The 22,537-nt window shown below is 37.8% G+C and overlaps 1 protein-coding gene across 1 annotated transcript in view; it reads left to right on the top strand.

The window, feature by feature from the left end:
- F8 (coagulation factor VIII) overlaps positions 1 to 22,537 on the top strand; it is a 222,598-nt gene that overhangs the window by 92,300 nt on the left and 107,761 nt on the right. Inside the window, exons 11-13 of the mRNA XM_025371967.1 lie at positions 3,557 to 3,771; positions 5,577 to 5,727; positions 11,661 to 11,870. Of these exons, the coding sequence (XP_025227752.1) occupies positions 3,557 to 3,771; positions 5,577 to 5,727; positions 11,661 to 11,870 (576 nt within the window). The remainder of the gene's footprint in view (positions 1 to 3,556; positions 3,772 to 5,576; positions 5,728 to 11,660; positions 11,871 to 22,537) is intronic.

Genomic DNA, 22,537 nt, shown 5'->3' with positions numbered 1-22,537 from the left:
TTTTCTTTTAGTAGATTGGATGTTATATGTATTCTTTCTATTATTTAATTTTGGATGAATATTTATCAAAATAATAGATGTGTATGCTTAAAACTACAAAAGGACTGCCTCCCTAGAGGATTCCATTTTTAAGAATTTCTGTTTTGATTTTTGGTGGTTATCTCTACATCTCTAAAAAGTTACTTATACTGCTCTTTGTTTTTCAACTTTAGACACTATATAGTTACTTTGTTTTGTGCTTCTTTCCATTCAAGTTATTTCACTTTTATCAGTGTTTTCAGTTCCATTGGCTATCATTAGAACTTTAAAAATATACTAAACATCAACTTTTAGTAATATATTTTCAGTCCATGATTGGATTTTTCCAGATATTGGAAAATATCTTTTGACTCCATACTTCATAAATTAAGGATATTAAAAACTGTACCCCTCACTTTTCCTTTCCCCAAACCTTTCTTTTCTCCACTGCTGCTAGCCATTCCTTTACTTTTACAAAACTAAACTTGATAACATTTACATTTTATACCGTAATTTGAAATAACTCTTCCTTGCTTTGTCTATATATTTTTTCTAAAGCTTAAAAAATTAAAAAACAGCATTGTATTATTTTAGTATGCAAGTTTCTTTTTATAAATGTTAACTGCAGAACTAGGTAATATGCTATGATTGCTCTCTTTTCTACAGCTCAAGTGATTTTACTATTAAGATAAAATAATATGTGGAAGGAAAAAAGTTGATCTCACAGAAGTAGAGATAAAATAGTGGTTACTAGAGGCTAAAGAGGGGAAGGGGAGGGGGAAATAGGGAGACATTGGTTAATGAATGCTAAATTCCAGCTAGATAGGAGGCGTAAGTCTTAATGTTCTATAGCACTGTAGGGTGACTGTAGTCAACAATGACATATATTTTCAGATAGCTAGATGAGAGGATTTGGAATGTTCCCAACACAAAGAAATGATAAATGTTTAAGATGATGGGTATGTACTAATTACCCTGGTTTAATCATTACACATGTATACATGTATTGAAATATTACTCTGTACCCCATAAATATGTGCAATTATCATGTGTCAATTTAAAAATAAAAAGATCAAATAGATTCTCCTTCATTATTCCTCATCAGTAGTTTGATATCATGCTCAATTTTAGCTTTTGTATTAGGACCATATTGATCTTATAATTTTTGTGTCTGTATCCTGAAGTAAGACTTTGTTTCCTTTTATTAGGAAAAGAAATGTATGCTTCTTCAACCCTATGTCTTAGGCCCTTCAGCTTCTTAATCATTCTGTTTATTGCTTAGTATCCAAATCTTTTATTTATTTTTTTTTTTTTGAGATAGGGTCTCGCTCTGTCACCCAGGCTGGAGTACAGTGACACGATCTTGGCTCACTGCAACCTCCACCTCCCAGGCTCAGGCTATCCTCCCACCTCAGCCTCCTGAGTAGCTGGGACCATAGGCGCACACCACCATGCCCAGCTAATTTTTTAATTTTTTTTTTAAAATTTTTTGTAGAAATGGGGTGTTACCTTGTTGCCCAGGCTGGTCTCGAACTCCTGAGCTCGAGTGATCTGCCTACCTTAGCCTCCCAAAGTGCTGGAACCAAATCTTTTTCTTTTTAAAGACATTCTTGCAGTTAATAGCATTAACTTCTTTTCTCTTGTACATTTCTATTTTTTGATTTCTTCTTTTGTTTTTCTGGAAGTATATTCTCAAGTAACTTCTAAATATGTGGTACACAGAGGGTGAACTTTCTGAATCCTTCAGTATCACATCATGGGCAGAAAGACTGGTTATAAAAATTTTCCCGCTGGGTGCAGTGGCTCATGCCTGTAATCCCAGCACTTTGGGAGGCCAAGGTGGGTGGATCACTTGAGGTCAGGAGTTCAAGACCAGCCTGGCCAATATGGTGAAAACCCATCTCTACTAAAAATACAAAAAAAAAAATTAGTCGGGTACTGTGGCGTGTGCCTGTAATCCCAGATACTCAGGAGGCTGAGGTGGGAGAATTGCTTGAAACTGGGAGGTAAAGGTTGCAGTGAGCCAAGATCATACCACTGCACTCTAGCCTGGGCAACAGAGCAAGACTGCATCTCAAAAAAAAAAAAAATCCTTCCCCTGTTTTCTAATATTCCTTATTGCTGATAAGAATTCTTTATTTGCATTTCTTTATGGAAGAAGGCATAGTACAGAGTACTGGGGAGATTTTGAATGTGTATCCTGAAATTTGGAGGCATACATGGATACAGTTACTGGTAAACTGCTTTTTCCATGGAGAATTTTGAAGGCTGTAATGCCCATAATAGTGGGCAAGAAGAGAGGGCAAGAGTGGAGCAGTTTACCTTTCTGCTGTTTGACATGAGTTTCTTCTGTAACAAGTGAATGCTGTTGAAAGTAGCTGGGCTTTACCCTTTTTGAAGATATTCTGCCCAAGAAGGCAGTTAGGCATGCTAAAGGGATAGCAGAACCAATAGAGTATTGGATGTATCACTGGAAGTAAGAAGAGCTAATGGGGAAAGGAGACTTGCAGAAGGATAGCTGAAAGAAACATCTCTCATGTCATGGAACTATGTAGTGCTGAGGTCCCCATGGTAACTCTAAAGAAACCATACATGGGTCCTGTGAAAAGACCAGCATTTGGGCACCTCCCACACAGAGAACTTTGATGACCAAATAGTGTTATCAAAGATAGAGCAGCAGGACCTGTTAAACAAGAGTCTGTTTGCCCTTTCTTTTATTACCTACCCTCCCTCACGCCCAGCTCCTGGAAAAGGGAAGAGAAGGCTGAGAAATATTGAAAGAACATACTACACCATTCTCTTTCTTTTTTTTTTTTTTTTTTTCGAGACAGGGTCTCACTCTATCCCACAGGCTGGAGTGCATTGGTGTGATATCGGCTCACTGCAACCTCTGTCTCCCGGGTTCAAGTGATTCTCATGCCTCAGCCTCCCAAGTAGCTGGGATTACAAGTGCCTGCCACCACACCTGGCTAATTTTTGTATTTTCAGTAGAGATGGGGTTTCACCATGTTGACCAGGCTGGTCTCAAACTCCTGACCTCAACACCGTTCCCTTTCTATGGGTTCTCTAACCATAGGTGAGGCATAACTTAGTGAGGTGAGGAAGAGCTTAGAATGAATATAAAATTAAAATTTTGATTTAGATTGGATCTTCAGGTATTAAACATACCCAGAATGAGACTTATTACTAAAATTAGTTCTTGTCCTGAGGACCCATTACCCTGAGGGCAGATCTCAGTTCTTGCTCCCTTTCCTCACAGAAGTCAGAGACTGTGTCCTAAAACTCCAGTGCCAAGCTCTTTGACATATATTCAGGCCTGAAACTTTCACAGTCGACTGGATAATCAATTATAGCTTTTTTACTTTTCTGAAAAATTGTGTGAATCTTAAAATTATAATAGGCGCAACTTTAGCTTCCACTTCCTGAGAAACTTCTTATGTACATACAGATTTGTAGAACTCTTGCAACAACAACATGATTACCGATATGTGGCTTGTTGTACTCTAATTGAGCTATTTCTGGGTTTGCTTGTGGATAGGTGTAAAACATTTGAAGGATTTTCCAATTCTGCCAGGAGAAATATTCAAATATAAATGGACAGTGACTGTAGAAGATGGGCCAACTAAATCAGATCCTCGGTGCCTGACCCGTTATTACTCTAGTTTCATTAATATGGAGAGAGATCTAGCTTCAGGACTCATTGGCCCTCTCCTCATCTGCTACAAAGAATCTGTAGATCAAAGAGGAAACCAGGTGAGTTCTTGCCTTTCCAAGTGCTGGATTTGAAGCTAAAAATGAGGTGAGATGCACATAAATTCTCAGTGTATGTCCCCTTATAACCTGAAGAAAATATAATGGTTTGCAATATAGGTCAGTAAAAGAAATGAGCTTAGCTTTTACTGAATTTGAGTTTGGTGTAGTAAACATGCCTGCTGGATGGATAGGCCATAGAATGTAGGCCCTAGATTTTTCCTAGTCTGGGATTTAGCTCTCTCTAGGTGATCCTCCCCATTTTTGCATGTCTACTTTCAGATGACCCACAAATTTGTATCTACAGCCTAGATTTCTTCCATGGGCATCTCATTATGGGTGATTCAAAAGCACCTCAAAATTAACATGTCTGCAGCATGCAGCACAGTGTATGGCACTTAGTAAGAGCCTAATAGGCTAGGTACAGTGGCTCACGCCTGTAATCTCAGCACTTTGGGAGGCCGAGGCGGGAGAATTGCTTGAGCTCAGGATTTGGAGACCATCCTAGACTTTGTCTCTACAAAAAAAAAAATTTAGCTGGGCATAGTGGCATGTGCCTGTAGTCCCACCTACTCAGGAGGCTGAGGTGGGAAGATAGCTTGAGCCCAGGAGGTCAAGGCTGCAGTGAGCCTGGGTGACAAAGCGACACCCTGTCTCAGGAAAAAAAAAAAAAAAAAAAAAAGCTTAATAAATACTTTTGGGCAAAACATCAGGAAAGATATAAAATATTTCAAAATATGGCTAGAATTTGGATCATTTCTACTGCTTTAAAAAATAAAGCTACATTCTCTGAACAAGAAAAACTTAGTTCTTCACAAAAACTCATTGCTTGGCCCCAGAATAACTCGTTGCCATATTGCTGAGGCTTGACTATGTGTCCATTTGATTATATTTATGATACATAAGATCCCTACTAGTCTGAAAACATTTCATTTGTTTAGAGAGTAAAGTATATGAACTTTGGTGCCAATAAAACACGTGGCACATAAACTCAGAGAAGTATAAATTTTGCCAAGTACTTGTCCTGACCAATTTTTCCTAATTTTAGTTTTTTCATCACTTTTGGGAAGATAACTGAAATATTATTCTATATTCTCCAATCTCCTCTCTTCAGTATTTTGGTTTATATAGTTATAGGTTATAAAAAATAAAGTTTATATGTATTAGTGAGGTTTACATATGAAATCTTAGCAGATCCAATTAGCAATTCATAAATCTAATTCATAAATCTGGTTCATATACAAACTGCTCTTCTGAAAAAAATTTGAATGTTTTAAACAGAAAATTTAAGGTATTAGTGTTGTTCGACATTTTTGTGGTTCACCTTATCTTTCTTATTTGATTTTTGTTTTTCTATTTTTAATTTTTTATAGCCTTGTGGAAGGTCAGTTGCTAGATGGAAGTTTAGGAAAGTCAGTATCTCATTTGACTTAACTAACTTAAGAAAGGCACTGAATAATCACTTGATTCTTTAAGGAGTTAAATCTTCTAATCTGAACATGAGGAGAATAAGGCTACAGACTGTACCAAAAAAATCAAGCAGCATATGTCCTTGGGTGCAGAAAAACTAAGTTCAGTGGGTCAGTCACCCTTTTGTCCTGGGGACACATTTGTTGTAAGCATATACTCACTGCTCATAGCACCCACCCCCAACTCCCAAGCCCTGGTACATGCCTAAGAGGAAATGGAAGTAAACCAACGGATTAGATATATCACATGCATGCCATCGCTTTCATCATAGACTGCTAGCTCCTACGTGACAACATCAGCAGCATTTCTTTACCCTTTTCAATATATGTAATTAACAGATAATGTCAGACAAGAGGAATGTCATCCTGTTTTCTGTTTTTGATGAGAACCAAAGCTGGTACCTCACAGAGAATATACAACGCTTTCTCCCCAATCCAGTTGGAGTGCAGCTTGAGGATCCAGAGTTCCAAGCCTCCAACATCATGCACAGTGAGTAAAGCAGCACTTAAGTCCAGTGGGTGGTGAATAAAGAAAAATCGATGTAATCAAAGTGATGTCCAGATAATGAATGAATTGTATGTGTATATAAATTTAACAATTGTGTTACCTATAAATTATAATTTTTACTCAAATACACGTGATCATATAATCCATATTTTAAAAATCCAGTCACCATTTTTTCCTTTCAATGTTTACTTGGTTTCCCCTCCCTTTTAATTCCCCATCTCCTTCTATATTATGTCTTTTCACCAACCATTCCATGCCCAGGTAATATTTTAAGACATATTTTCTCTATAATTACATAATCATATATAAACACATACATACATTGTATTAGTCTTCTAATGCTGCCATAACAAAGTACTGCAGACTGGGTGGCTTAACCAGCAGATATCTATTGTCTTACAACTCTGGAGGCTTGAGATCAGGATGTGGGCAGCATTGGTTTCTTCTGAGGCTTCTCTCCTTGTCTTGTAGATGGCTTTCTCCCTTGTCTTCACATGGTTTCTCCTTTATATATCTTTGTCCTAATCTCCTCTTCTAATAAAGATGCCCATAATGTTGGGCTAGTGCTCACCGTAATGACCTTATTTTAACTAACTACCTATTTAAAGACACTATCTCCAAGTATAGTCACATGCTGAGGTACTGGGGTTTAGGGCTGCAAGGTATAAGTATGGGATGGGGGAACACAATTCAGCCCATTGTGTACATACACATGTGTATATGTTTATATATATCCACAAATCTGAATGGTCAAAAATATGGTGAAAAATTCCAATTGCACTATATGCTACAGGGAAATGCAAAATAGGATAACAATGAGATAGCACTTTATACCCATCAAACTGCCAAAATTATAATTACTAGTGGGCTTGTGGATAAAAGAATGTTCTCATGCTATATTAGTGGATAAGTAGTATAGTCTTTTCAAAACCAATATATGCCTTTCGAAATTCTGATTATTAAGATGTTTAAGATGGAGTGAGCACACATTTCCCTGTGTGTCCCACTGGATGCAACTAAAAATCCTGAAGAGGCCAGGCGCAGTGGCTCACTCCTGTAATCCCAGCACTTTGGGAGGCCGAGGCGGGTGGATCATGAGGTCAGGAGATCAAGACCATCCTGGCTAACACAGTGAAACCCTGTGTCTACTAAAAATACAAAAAATTAGCCAGGCGTGGTGGCGGGCGCCTGTAGTCCCAGCTACTCGGGAGGCTGAGGCAGGAGAATGGCGTGAACCCGGGAGGTGGAGCTTGCAATGAGCTGAGACTGTGCCACTGCACTCCAGCCTGGGCGACAGAGTGAGACTCTGTCTCAAAAAAAAAAAAAAAAAAAAATCCTGAACAAAATGCATGGGAACTTTGAAAAGTTGTAATGTGGGTGATACTTACCTACCAGAATGTGGCATATGTTACAATTCTATTCCCCTCATCTCAAAGCTTTAGCCCTTTAACTTTGGGTTGAGCCTCATATTTAGTTTGAATTTCTAGTAATAGTGATATATTATTCTCCAGAGTTAAAGTCCTTTACTATCCATTATTCTAAAAATTTTAAGGTTGTTTAGTCCTTTGAGTTGCATTTTTATTTTTTACATAGTGCAGGGTATTGTTCTTTTATTTTATTTTATTTTTTCTATTCATAATTGCTCCCTTTCCCACCACATATTTTTCCAAGTAGGATGTGCACCTGTCACAGTATCTAGACAGTTAAACCATCTCATTTTCATGGAGACAGTGATTAAAACAAGAGAGATATAGTGACATAAGTAGAGCCAAAAAACATTTTCACTGAAAATGATATATAGGTATTGGGAGAAAAGAAATTTTTTTTCCTCTGGGATTTCTAATATAGCTTTTGGTGGAGATAAGAGTCTGAAATCGAGAGAGAAGAGATTGGAGTTGAGAAAAAGAGTCTGGGAAAGCACAGGGAGAGACACAAAGGCAGAGACCAAGAGACACGGGGGAAGGATCTTCAGAGGAAGAGTCCAGGGAGAAAGATGCTAAGACAGAGGTATAAGAAAAGAAGAACAAAAAAGGACCAGGAGGAGAGAGACCCAAACCATAAACCACTCCTATTTCCATTAGCAGTAAAATGGATAATCTATTTTCATACAATGAAATACTATGTGACAATGAAGATTCACAAAAATAAAGCTATACACAACAATATGAATAAGTATCACAAAGACAATTTTTAGTAAAATGGTAAGTCTCAAAAGAATATATACAGTATTATATTATTTACATAAAGTTCAACAATGGGCAAAATGAACTTACATAGTTTAGGGATACAGAGGAAGAAAAGTATAAAGGTTAGTAAGGACATGATTATCATAAAAGATGGGATAGTGGCTACCTCTTAGAAGAGTTCATTTGAGAATAAACACATGTGTTTTGTGGGGATACCAGTAATATTGTATTTCATGACCTAGACGTTTGTTTTATAATTTTGTGTTTTAAAAAAATTGTAGGATTTATTTTGTAGATGGATCCTACAAATGATAGTGAAATTTCAGTAGGAATGAAGAGGAAGGGACAAGTTTAGAAGATAGAATGCACATGATTTGGTAAATAATTAGCTATGTTTGGTAAAGGACTAAGAGGATTCAAGGATGATTACCAAATTTCTGATGTGGGTAACTAGGAGAAGAGACAGACAAAATGGAAGAAAGTGTATTTAAAGAAATGATAGCAAAAAACTTTCCAAATCTGGGGAAAGATGTAAATATCCACGTACAAGAAGATCAAGGATCGCTAGTCAGATTAGATTCAAACAAGACTATATGAGGACACATTACAATCAAACTGTCAAATATCAAAGACAAAGAGAGAATCCTGAAAGCAACAACAAAAAAGGAGCAAACCACATATAAGGAAATTCCAATAAGGCAGAAATTTTACAGGTCAGAAGAGGGTGGGATGATATATTCCAAGTATTGAGAAAACTTTATTCAGAAAATGTGTCCTTCAGAAATGCAGAGAGATAAAGACTTTGCCACACAATTCCAGTTAGACAAGAGGAATAAATTAAAGACATCTATTGTACACTATGGTGACTACAGTTAATAAGTTACCCATTCCAATATATAAATATATAAACATTGTGATGTACATCATAACATATTCTATTTTTCCCTGTCAATTAAAAAATAAATTTAAAAAGATTGGATAGAGAAGAATCAGCCATTCTAGTAATTAAGCCTGATTTCAGATAACCATTATGCAAGTTAAAGAATAAACTGGATAGTATGATATTAAAAAAAACAAAACCACCAATGAGAAACATCAGAATGGCTAAAATTAAAAAGACTGTCCATACCAAGTATTGGTAAAGATGTGGAGTAATCAGAACTCTCATACATTTCTGGTCAGGATGGAAATTTGTGCACTTACTTTGGGAGTATCTAAAGCCAAACATAGGCATACCCTATTGACTCAGGAAATCCACTCCTAGTATATACCTGAATCATGTCCCCTAGAATTCATATGCTGAAGCCCTAACACTGATATTTCAGAATGTGACTGTATTTGGAGATAGGGTCTTTAAGGGGTTTATTAAGTTAAAATGAGGTTGTTATGATGGGCCCCAATCCAATATGACTAGTGGCCTTATAAGAAGAGGAAATGTGGGCCAGGCACGGTGGCCCACGCCTGTAATCCCAGCACTTTGGGAGGCCAAGGCGGGCAGATCACGAGGTAAAGAGATCAAGACCATCCTGGCTAACACAGTGAAACCCCGTCTCTACTGAAAATACAAAAATTAGCTGGACATGGTGGCAAGCTCCTGTAGTCCCAGCTACTCGAGAGACTGAGGCAGGAGATCGCTTGAACCCAGGAGGCAGAGGTTGCAGTGAGCCGAGATCACGCCACTGCACTCCAGCCTGGTGGACAGACCAAGACTCCATCTCAAAAGGAGGGAGAGGGAGAGGGGGGAGAGGGGGGAGAGGGAGGGGGAGAGGGAGAGGGAGAGGGAGAGGGAGAGGGATGTGTACACACGGAGACACCAGGGATGCATATGCACAGAGGAAAGACCAAGCCAAGGAGAGGCCTCAGTAAAAACCAAACCTGCCAACACCTTGATCTTGGAATTTTAGTGTTCAAAACTGTGAGAAAACACATTCCTGTTATTTAAGCCTCCCAGTCTGTGGTGTATTGTTATGGCAGCCCTAGCAGACTAGTACAGCAGCCAAAAGTAGTGTGTACATATTTTACAAAAGACATGTAATTATTTAATCCATGTGGAGTGTCAAAAGGCAAAAATACAACAAACGTACTTTAAAGATTATAATTGGCTTTTATACATGGTTCTAGAATCAGATAGCCCTCAGAACCAAATACAGAACAGCAACCAGCAACGTAGTATGGATAGAAATTAGAAGTGAGGTTTAGAGACATCTTAAGTGATTACAGTTGGGCATTTTTGCCTTATTTGAAGGTGTTGGTCGCCTGCAATTGATGGAAGTTCAGCTGCTATAGTCGGTTGAGACTGAGCTGTTTGTTATAAAAGCATATTCCTAAATTAGGCTTTCAGTTAGTTCATCAACCAAACCAGGCTGCAACTTTGCTGTGCAAGGACTCAAGTGCAAAGGTACCCTTAGGCCAAATTCAGATTAATTTAAAAGGAGTTTATTTTTGTTAGCTATGTGAAACGAAGAGGAATCTATTTTTTCCAAGTGGATAGTCATATATTCTATTATCATTTACCAAATAGCTCATTTTTTTACTGTACTGGTTGGAGATGCTGCCTTTATTATATATTAAGTTTCAACTTATTATATATTAAGTTTCCACTTGTATCTTGTCAGTTTCTGGACTTTATATTCTGTTTGATATATTTATCTATTCTGCATTAAGACTGCATCTTTAATTATAATAGCTTTATAATATCTCTTAATGCTGTATAGGAAAAAACTTCAATTATTAATTAGTTATACTAAGCCAATGTCTGAGTATTGCTTAGTGGTTTGTGGGCAACCATCTTACACAGTACCTAGTAACAGAGTAGACAAGTGTTTATTGAATGGATGGATGGATGGATGTGTGGAAGAGGCTTTCAGAAACAATTCCCTTTATAGTCTAAGGCCAATGTTACTTTTGCTTAGCTCTTTAGTTTGAAATAATTTAAAATGTACAGAAAAGTTGCAAGAATAATACAGGGAACTTGCATATACCCTTTACCCAGATTCACAAATGTTTAACATTTTGCAATTTTGTTTTTGATTTTCTTTTCTTTATATACACACTTCTGTTACTTATTTTCCATTTGAAAATGGGTTACAGACATCACACCCCTTTACCTCTCAATACTTTAATGCACATTTCCTGTGAATAAAGATATTCTTTTACATAAACAGAATGATGTTATGAAATTACAGACACTTCAAAATGATAAAACACATTTATGTAATTTACAGCTGGTATTCCAGTTGTATCAACCAATGCTGTCATTTATGGCATTTCTTCCTTGAGGTACAGGGATCTAGTACAAGTAACTACTTGTCCTGCTTCTTTAATTTCCTTGAATCTGGACCTTGATAACTTTAAGGTAACTTTAAGCACCCAAAGGTTTTTTTTTCTGGTTTCTCCTCTGTGTAGTTACCATTTTCACCCTTGCAATTAATAAATGGTTTGAAGGGATATACTTTAAGACCATGCAAACATCCTGCTACTCATCAAAATGCCCCCCATAAAACATCCAAATTAATCTTTATCATGATGGTTTATGACTATCTCCTCACATTGGGATTGTGGCCCAACTGATTATTAACAATCTACTTTTTTTGAAGACATAATATCTCTTCCTGGGAATAAGATAATGGGCATAACATACAATAATTCCTAATTGTATCATGACAATCACAATCCAAAATACTAAATCTGTGATATGACTAAATCTCTTTTTCCCCATTGTTTTTGCAGGCATCAATGGCTATGTTTTTGATAGTCTGCAGTTGTCAGTTTGTTTGCATGAGGTGGCATACTGGTACATTCTAAGCATTGGAGCACAGACTGACTTCCTTTCTGTCTTCTTCTCTGGATATACCTTCAAACACAAAATGGTCTATGAAGACACACTTACCCTATTCCCATTCTCAGGAGAAACTGTCTTCATGTCGATGGAAAACCCAGGTTAGTTATGTATATTATTCTTGTACCAACAGCTGTGAATGCTTCACTAGTCATTCATATGCTCTTTTGCCCAGTAACTCACATGTTCAAGTGATTCTGGTAATTGCCAGGCATTTTAATGACAGCACCCACTCAAGTATTTAACTTAAGAGTCTTTGCTCTAAAAAGTGCCTTCACATGCCAAGGGCTAATTTTTACAATTTTTATGGATACATAATAGTTGTGCCTATTTAGGGGGTACATGTGATATTTTCATACAAGCATACAATGTGTAATGATCAAATTAGGGTAACTGGGATATTCATCACCTCAAAAACTTATTATTTCTGTTAGGAACATTCCAATTCCACTCTTCTAGTTATTTTGAATTACACAATAAATTATTGTTAACTATAGTCACCCTACTGTAATATCGAACACTACAACTTATTCCTTCTATTTAAGTGTAATTTTATACCTATTAATCAACCTCTCTTCATTCTACCCCATCCAACGTACCCTTCCCAAACTCTGTTAAGCACCATTCTACTCTCTATCTCTGTGAGATCCACTTTTTAAGCTCTCATATGTAAGTGAAAACATGTGATATTTGTCTTTCTATGCCTGGCTTATTTCACTTAATATAATGACATCCAAGCTCACACATGTTGCCACAAATGACAGGATTTCATTCTTTTTAATGGCTGAGTAATATTCTATTGTGTACATATACCACACTGTCTTTATCCATTCATCTGTTGATGTATACTTAGGTTGATTTTATATCCTAGCTATTGTGAATGGTGCTGTAGCAAGTGTTGGTGTGCAGCTCTCTCTTTGATACCTTGATTTCCTGTCTTTGGATATATATCCAGCAGTGGGATTGCTGGATCACATAGTAGTTCTATTTTTAGTTTTTAGTTTTTTGAGGAAATTCCTTACTCTTTTCCACAGTATTTGTACTTATTTACACTCCCACCAACAGTGTACAAGCATTCCCCTTTTGCCACATCCTCAGCAGCATTGATTAATTTTTTTTGTGTTTTTGATAAAAGCCATTTAACTGAAGTGAAATATCTCATTATGCCTTTGGTTTGCATTTCTCTGGTAATTATTGATGTTAAGCACTTTTTCATATAGCTGTTGACCATGTGTATGTCTTCTTCTTGTTTTTTTTTTTTTTTTTTTTTTTTTTTTTTGAGATGGAATCTCACTCTGTTGCCCAGGCTGGAGTGCAGTGGTGCGATCTCGGCTCACTGCAAGCTCCACCTCCCGGGTTCACGCCATTCTCCTGCCTCAGCCTCCCGAGTAGCTGGGACTACAGGTGCCTACCACTACACCCAGCTAATTTTTTATATTTTTAGTAGAGACGGGGTTTCACCGTGTTAGCCAGGATGGTCTCGATTTCCTGACCTCGTGATCCACCAGCCTCAGTCTCCCAAAGTGCTGGGATTACAGGCGTGAGCCACTGTGCCCGGCCTGTATGTCTTCTTTTGAGAAATGTCTATTCAGATCGTTGTCCATTTTTAATAGGGTTCTTTGTTTTTTTGCTATTGACTAGAGTTTCTTATATATTGTGGTTATTAACGTCCCCTCAGTTGTATAGTTTGCAAATATTTCATCCCATCCTAAGATTATCTCTTCACTTTGTTAATTGTTTCCTTTGCTGTGCAGAAGCTTATGGCTTGATATAATCCCATTTGTCTACTTTTGCTTTAGTTCCCTGTGCTTTTGAGGTCTTACCTGCAAAATCTTTCCCACACCAATGTCCTGGCACATGCCCCCAATGTTTTCTTCCAGTAGTCTCATACTTTCAGGTTTTATATTTAAGTCTCTAAGCCATTTTTATTTTATTTTTGTATATAGTGAGAAATAGGGGTCTAGTTTCATTCTTCTGCATGTGTACATCCAGTTTTCCCACACCATTTATTGAAGAGACTACTCTTTCACCGGTGCATGTTTTCGGTACTTTGTCAAAAATGAGTTTGGCTATAAATGTGTGGATTTATTTCTAGGTTCTCTGTTGTGTTCCACTGGCATATGTTTCTGGTTTTATGCCAGTACCATGCTGTTTTAGTTACTACAGCTTTGTAGTATAGTTTGAAGTCAAGTAGTGTCATGCCTCCAGCTTTGTTCATTTTGCTCAGGTTTGCTTTGGCTGTTTGGAGTCTTTTGTGGTTCCATACAAATTTTAAGATTCTTTTTTCTATTTCTGTGAAAAACTTCATTGGTATTTGGATAGGTATTACATTAAGTGTGGTAGCATTGCTACTTTAACAATATGAGTTTTTCCAGCCCATTAACATGGGATAGATACCTTTTCATTTTTTTGTGTGTTCTTCAATTCCCTTTATCAGTATTTTAGTTTTCATTATAGAGATATCTAGTTTTATTGTAGCTATTGTAAATGATTTTTTAAAAATTTCTTTTTCAGGTTGTTAGCTCTTGATATATAGAAATGCTACTACTTTTGCATGTTGGTTTTGTATCCTGCAACTTTACTGAATTTGCTTATCAGTTCTAATAGCTTTTTGATGGAGTCTTTAGTTTTTTTATGTGAAATACAAGATTATGTCATCTATAAACAAGGAGAATTTGACTTCTTCCTTTCCAGTTTGGATACCCTTTATTTCTTTATCTTGATTACTTGCTCTGGCTTGGACTTCCAGGACTACGTTTAATAGAATTGGTGAAAGTGGGTATCCTTATCTTGTTTCAGATCTTAGAGAAAAGGCTTTCAGTTTTCCACATTTGGTATGATATTAGCCATAGTTTGTCATATATGGCCTTTATTGTTTTGAGGTATGCTTTCTGTACCTGGTTTGTTGAGAGTTTTATCCTGAAGGGATGTTGAATTTAATCTTTTTGGCATCAATTGAAATGATCATATGTTTTTTGTCCTTCATTCTGTTGATATGATGTATCACATTGATTCATTTCCATATGTTGAACCATCCTTGCATCCCTGGGATGAATCCCCCTTGATCATGATGAATGATCTTTTACTGTGTTGTTGAATATGGTTTGCTAGTATTTCGTTGAGGATTTTTGCATCAATGTTCATCAGAGATATTGGCCTGTAGTTTCTTTTTGTGTATGTGTGTGTCTTTGTCTGGTTTGGTTTCAGGGTAATACTGGCCTGTAGAATCAGTTTGGAAGTATTTACTCCTCCTTGATTTTTGGGATAGTTTGTGGAGAGTTGGTATTTGTTCTTTAAAAAAAAAATGTTCAGTAGAATTCAGCAATGAAGCCATCAGGTCCTGAGCTTTTCTTTGTTGGGAGACTTTTTTTTTTACTATTTCTAACTCATCACTTGTTATTAATCTATTCAAGTTCCTTCTTTCTTTCTTTCTTTCTTTCTTTCTTTCTTTCTTTCTTTCTCTCTCTTTCTTTTCTTTTCTTTTCCTTTCTTTTCTTTTCTTTTCTTCTCTTTTCTTTTTTTTAAAAATCTTGTTCTTCACCCAGGCTGGAGTGCATTCAATCTAAGCTCACTGCAACCTCTGCCTCCCAGGTTCAAGTTATTCTTGTGCCTGAGCTTCCCACGTAGCTGGGATTACAGGTGTGCACCACCACACCTGGCTAATTTTTGTATTTTTAGTAGAGATGGGGTTTTGCCATGATGGCCAGGCTGGTCTCGAACTCCTGGCCTCAAGTGATCCACCCGCCTTGGCCTCCCAAAGTACTGAGATTACAGGCATGAGCCATTGTGCCTGGCCCAAGTTTTGTATTTCTTATGTTCAATCTTGGTAAGTTGTATATGTATAGTAATTTATCCATTTCGTCTATGTTTTCCAATTTATTGGCATATATTTCCTCATAGTAGCTTCTAATGATCCTTTGAATTTCCGTGATATCATTTGTAATGTCTACTTTTTTGTCTATGATTTTAATTATTTCTGTCTTATCTTTTTCTTTTCTTAGTCTAGCTAGAGGTTTCTCAATTTTGTTTATCTTTTCTAAAAACCAACTTTTCATTTCACTGATCTTTTTACTGTTATTTTAGTTTCAATTTCATTTATTTCTGCTCTCATTTTTATTATTTCTTTCCTTCTACTAATTGTGGGTTTGGTTTTCTCTTGCTTTTCTAGTTCTTTAAAATATATCATTGTGCTGTTTATTTGAGGTCCTTTTACTTTTTTGATGTAGGCATTTATTGTTAACAATTTTCCTTTAGTCCTGCTTTTGCTATATTTCATAGGTTTTGATATGTTGTATTTCCATTTTCATTTGTTTAAAAATTTTTTAAATTTTCTTCCTAATTTCTGTTTTGTTTTGTTTTTTTTGTTTTGTTTTTTGTTTTTTGTTTTTTTGTTTTTTTTGAGATGGAGTCTCACTCTCGCCCAGGCTCGAGTGCAGTGGCGCGATCTTGGCTCACTTCAAGCTCCACCTCCCGGGTTCACGCCATTCTCCTCCCTCAGCCTCCCGAGTAGCTAGGACTACAGGCGCCTGCCACCACACCCAGCTAATTTTTTGTATTTTAGTGGAGATGGAGTTTCACCATGTTAGCCAAGATGGCCTCGATCTCCTGACCTCGTGATCCACCCGCTTCGGCCTCCCAAAATGCTGGAATTACAGGCATGAGCTACCGCTCCTGGCCAATTTTCTTCCTAATTTCTTCATTGACCCAATGGTCATTCAGAATCATGTTGTTAATTTCCATGTATTCGTATAGTTTCCAAAGTTCCTCTTGTTATTGATTTCTAGTTTTATTCCATTAAGATCAGTAAAGATACTGGATATGATTTCATTTTGGGGGAATATTTTTAATTGTTTTGTGGCCTAATATGTAATCTGTCTTTGAGAATGTTTCATATGCTGAGGAGAAAAAAAATGTGTATTCTGTGGCTATTGGATGAAATATTCTGTAAGTGTCTATTAGGTCCATTTGGTGTATAGTGCATATTAAGTGTGATGTTTCTTTGTTGATTTTCTATCTAGTAATCTGTCTAGTGCTGAAAGTGGGTATTGAAATGCCCAATTATTGTAATGGGGTCTATCTCTCTTTTTAGTTCTAATAATATTTGCTTTATGTATCTCAGTGCTCCAGTGTTGGGTGCATATACATTTAGAATTATTATCTCATCTTGCTGAATTGACCCCTTTATCATTATATAATGACCTTCTTTGTCTCTTTTCACTGTTTTTGGATTGAAGTCTATTTTATCTGATATAGCTACTCCTGCTTTTTTGTTTCTATTTGCATGGAATATCTTTTTCCATGCCTTCATTTTCAGTCTGCATTTCTTTATAAGGTAAAGTGAGTTTCTTGCAGGCAGCATACGGTTGAATCTTGTTTTCATCCATTCAGCCACTCTTTGTCTTTTCATTCAATAATTTAGTTCATGAATGTTACTAACTCAATGTTACTATTGTTAGGTAAGCAGTTACTAGTGCTACTTGGTTATTTGATTCATGGTTGTTTTATTAGTCCTCTCTTCTTCCTTTCCTGTCTGTCTTTCTATAAAAGTGATTTTCTCTAGTAGTATGTTTTAATCTCTTATTTTTTGTGTGTGTATCTATTATAGGTTTCTGCTTTGTAGTTATCATGAGGCTTGTAACATTTTATAACCAACTATTTTAAACTGCTGACAACTTAACTCTGAGTCACAATTCAAAGAAAAAAAAACAAAGATAAAACTAAAAACTATCTTTTTAAGTCCATCCCCTGCCTCTTTTTGACTTTTTGTTGTCTCAATTTATGTCTTTTTACATTGTCTCTTAACAAAATTTTGTATTATAGTTACTCTTATTTTTGTTAGGCTTTTCTTTTAGTCTTCATACTAAAGATATGAGTAGTTTACACACTGCAATTACAGTGCTAGCGTATTCTGTATTTGTCTGTGTACTTACTATTGCCAGTGAGTTTTGTGCCTTCAGATCATTTCTTCTTACTCTTTGCCATCCTTTTCTTTCAGATTGAAGAACTCTCTTTACCATTTCTTATAAGATAGGTCCAGTGTTGATTAAATTCCTTAGCTTTTATTTGTCTGGAAAAGTCTTTATTTCTCCTTAATGTTTGAAGAATTACTTTTCTGGATATAATATTCTAGTTTGGAAGTCTTTTACCTTCAACATTTTGAATAGGTTATCCCATTTACCCCTGGCCTATAAGGTTTCTGTTATTATGACTGTTGCTAGACATATTGGAGTTCCTTTACATGGTATTTGCTTCTTTTCCCTTACTGCATTTAGATACTTTTTTTGACCTCTAAGATTTCATTACTATATGCCTTGAGGTAGTCTTATTTGGGTTGAATCTTCTTGATGTTCTTTGAACTTCTTGTGCCTGGATATTCATATCTTTCTCTAGGTTTGGAAAGTTCTGTCATTCTTTCTTTTTTTTTCTTTCCAACTTTATTTTAGCTTCAGGGGGTACACGTGCAGGTTTGTTACATGGGTAAATTGCATTTCATGGGGGTTTGGTGTCCCGATTATTTTGTCACCCAGGTAACAAGCATAGTACTGAATAGGTAGTTTTTTCATCCTCACCCCTCAACCCTCAAGTAGACCCCAGCGTCTTATTGTTCTCTTCTTTGTGTCCATGTGTACTCAATGTTTAGCATCCACTTATAAGTGAGATCATGCAGTATTTGGTTTTCTGTTCCTGCATTAATTCGCTTAGGATAATGGCCTCCAACTCCATCCATGTTGCTGTAAAGGACATGATCTTGTTTTTTGTGGCTGTGTAATATTCCATGGTGTATATGTACCACAATATCTTTATCTAGTTCACCATTGATGGGAATTTAGGTTGAAACCATGTCTTTGCTAGTGTGAATAGTGCTGCAATGAACATATACATGCATGTGTCTTTATAGTAGAATGATTTATATTCCTCTGGGTATGTAATGAGTAATGAGATTGCTCAGTCAAATGGTAATTCTCTTATAAGTTCTTTGAGAAATCTCCAGACTGCTTTCTACAGTGGCTGAATTAATCTACATTCCCACCAGCGGTGTGTAAGTGTTCCCTTTTCTCCAAAACCTGACCAGCATCTGTTATTTTTTGACTTTGTAATAACAGGCATTCTGACTGGTAGATGGTATCTCATTGTGGTTTTCATTTGCATTTCTCAAATGATTAGTGATGTTGAGCAATTTTACATATATTTGTTGGCCACATGCATTATCTTCTTTGAGAAGTGTCTGTTCATGTCCTATGCCCTTTGTAAAAATTTTTGTTTGCTTGTTAATTTAAGTTTTTCATAGATTCTGGATATTCGACCTTTATCAGATACTTAGTTTGCAAATATTTTCTCCCATTCTATTGGTTTGTTGTTTATTCTGTTGATATTGATAATTTCTTTTACTGTGCAGAAGTTCTTTAGTTTAATTAGGCCCCACTTTTCAATTTTTGGTTTTGTTGCAATTGCTTCTGGGGTCTTTGCCATGAAATCTTTGTCAGGGACTTTGTCCAGAATGGTATTTTCTAGGCTTTCTTCTAGGATTTTTATAGTTTTAGGTTTTACATTTAAGTCTTTAATCCATCTGGAGTTCATTTTTGTATATGGTATAAGGAAGAGGTCCAGTTTCAATCTTCTGCATACAACTAGCCATTTATCCTAGCATCACTTATTGCATAGAAAGTCCTTTCCCCATTGCTTGTTTTTGTTGACTTTGTCAAAGATAAGATGGTTGTAGGTGTGTAGCTTTATTTCTGGGTTCTCTAATCTGTTCCATTGGTCTATGCATCTGTTTTTGTACCAGTACCATACTGTTTTGGTTACTGTAGTCTTGTAGTGTAGTTTGAAGTTGGGTAGCACGATGCTTCTGGCTTTGTTCTTTTTCTTGGGATTGCTTCAGTTATCCTATATTTCTCAGAGGTTTTGTTCATTCTTTTTAAAATTTTTGTCTGACTGAGTTGATTCAATAAACCAGTCTTCGAGTTCTGAGATTCTTTTGTCAGCTTCATCTATTCTGCTGTTAATACTTCTGATTTTATTACTGGAATTCTTTTTTTTTTTTTTTTTTTTTTGAGACGGAGTCCCGCTGTGTCGCCCAGGGTGGAGTGCAGTGGCCGGATCTCAGCTCACTGCAAGCTCCGCCTCCCGGGTTTTTACGCCATTCTCCTGCCTCAGCCTCCCGAGTAGCCGGGACTACAGGCGCCCGCCACCTCGCCCGGCTAGTTTTTTGTATTTTTTAGTAGAGACGGGGTTTCACCGTGTTAGCCAGGATGGTCTCGAACTCCTGACCTCGTGATCCGCCCGTCTCGGCCTCCCAAAGTGCTGGGATTACAGGCTTGAGCCACCGCGCCCGGCCTATTACTGGAATTCTTGTAGTGAGTTTTTCAACTCTATCAGATCGGTTTGGTTCTTTTTTAAATTGCTATTTCATCTTTCATCTCTTGTATTGTTTTATTGGATTCCTTAGATTCCTTGCATTAGGTTTCCACTTTCTCCTGAATCTTGATGATCTTTGTTCCTATCCAGGTTCTGAATTCTATGCCTGTCATTTCAGCCATTTCAGCCTGGTTAAGAGCCATTGCTGGGGAGCTAGTGCAGTTATTTGGATATAAGAAGACATTCTGGCTTTTTTAGTTGCCAGAATTACTGAACAGGTTTTTTTCTCATCTGTGTGGGCTAATGTTCCTTTAATCTTTGAAGTTTCTGTTTTTGCTTTCATATTCTTTGAGGCCAGTGAGGGTTTGACTGTGATATAAATTGGGTTCAGCTGACTGGCTTCGTTTCTGGAAAATTTCAGGGGGCCAAGGCTCAGTTCAGCACACCTGGGCTATGTGCTCTATCCCAGGGGTGCTGGTACCAGGCCCACAGCTTTGTTCTCTGGCCCTTTGAGGTTAAGCACCTGCTGCACTGGAGGAGTTGAGGTGTTCCCAGTCCACTGGCGAGAACACTCCAATGGTGGGGGGGGGGGAGGGGGACGGTGCCAGCCAAATTGCTTCATTGGGGCAGTGGCAGTGGGCTATATGCTTGTGTGTATTCTGACAGTAGTGTGGCAGGGTGCATGTGTGCCAGTCACAGCAGGGTGTGTGTGTGCACATGCTGGTGAGGGAAAAGGAGTGGTAGCAACATTCACATGCACGTGCACTGGTGGCAACAGGATGATAAGGTCCACATGCCCTGCGCATCAGCAAAGCAGTGGAGGGAGGCTGTGGCCGAGTTTATGCCGGCAAAGTGGTGAGGGGAGGCTGCAGGTGAATGGGTGTGAGTTGGCAGAAGCCCATCTACTGAAGCTCTCCAATGATTAGGCAGGGTCTGCCAGTAAAGGAGCTATGGTGGTGGCCACCAGGAAGTGCCCTGGTTGAGCATCCAAGGCTGCACTGCAAGTGGGTGCAGCCACGTAGGGACCCCAACAGAGGCTGGCAGACAGAGGGTGCTCAGATCAGACTGGCCCCATCCCACAGGCAAGACTGCCCTGCTCTGTCCAGGTCTGATAGTCAACAAAGGCCGAAGCCACCTAGAAGAACATGGTGAGCCTTGGGGGATGGGCATCCCTGGCCGTGCTCCACTGCAACCCTTCCCATGCCAAACCCTCTAGGCTCCGCAAAGGCTGGAATTCTGTCCCGTCCACCTCTCCAAGCAGCTCTCCCTGTCAGTTGAAATGCCCATGGGGGTCAAGGAGTCTTCTTCAGCTAGGATTCTGGGGGTCCGTGGTGAGAATGAGCCACTCCTTGCCTATTTAACTCATCCATTCACCAGGAGCTACTTGGGGCCAGGAATGAGTCCTGGTGCTTGGCAGCCCCCATGCAGGGTTCCAAGATTCCTTCCCCTTCAGCCCATGGTCTGTATCCTCCCTCAGTCCACTCTCAATGCCTTCCTTCCCATAGATCTGCTTGGAGTGTCTTCTCGATAATCTGGTTTCTTGTTGGGAGATCCTCTTCCTGACTATGTCTAGTTGGCCATCTTGGAAGAGCTCTATTATTATTTCTTTTAATAAACTTTCTACCATGATCTTTTTCTCTACATCCTCTTTAAGGCCAATAGCTCTTAGATTTGCCCTTGTGGGCTATTTTCTAGATCTCGTAGGCATGCTTTCTTCTTTTTTACCTTTTTTTCTTTTTTCTCCTCTATGTATTTTCATATAGCCCGTCTTCAAACTCACTAATTCTTTCTTCTGCTTGATCAATTCTGCTGTTGAGAGACTCATTCATTTTTCAGTTTGTCTAGTAAATGTTTCAGCTCTAGAATTTCTTCTTGATTTTTAAAATCATTTCAATGTCTTTGTTAAGTTTCTGTGGTAGATTTCTGAATTCCTCCTTTGTGTTATCTTGAAGTTCATTGAACTTCCTCAAGACAGCTATATATATATATATATATACACATATATATATATATGTCTTACTATATATATGTCTTACTATATATACACATATATATATGTCTTACTCTGTAGCCTGCAGCCACGACTTCCCTGGCTCAGGTGATTTGGTGATTCTCTCACCTCGGCCTCCCAGGTAGTTGGGACTATAGGTGTGTGCCACCATACCCAGTATATGGATGGATGGATATATGGATGGATGGATAGATAGATAGATAGATAGATAGATAGATAGATAGATAATAGTAGAGACAGGGTTTTGCCCTATTGTTCAGGCTGGTTTCAAACTCCTGGGCTCAAGTGATCCACCTGTCTTGGCCTCCCAAAGTTTTGGGATTACAGGCATGAGCCACCATGCCCAGCCAAGACAGCTACTTTGAATTCCCTGTCTGACAGGTCACATATCTCCATCAC

Source organism: Theropithecus gelada, chromosome X (genome assembly GCF_003255815.1).
Source record: "Theropithecus gelada isolate Dixy chromosome X, Tgel_1.0, whole genome shotgun sequence".
Lineage (NCBI taxonomy): Eukaryota > Metazoa > Chordata > Mammalia > Primates > Cercopithecidae > Theropithecus > Theropithecus gelada.
Note: the sequence above shows the minus strand (reverse complement) of the source record. Positions and strands in the feature narration are given on the sequence as shown.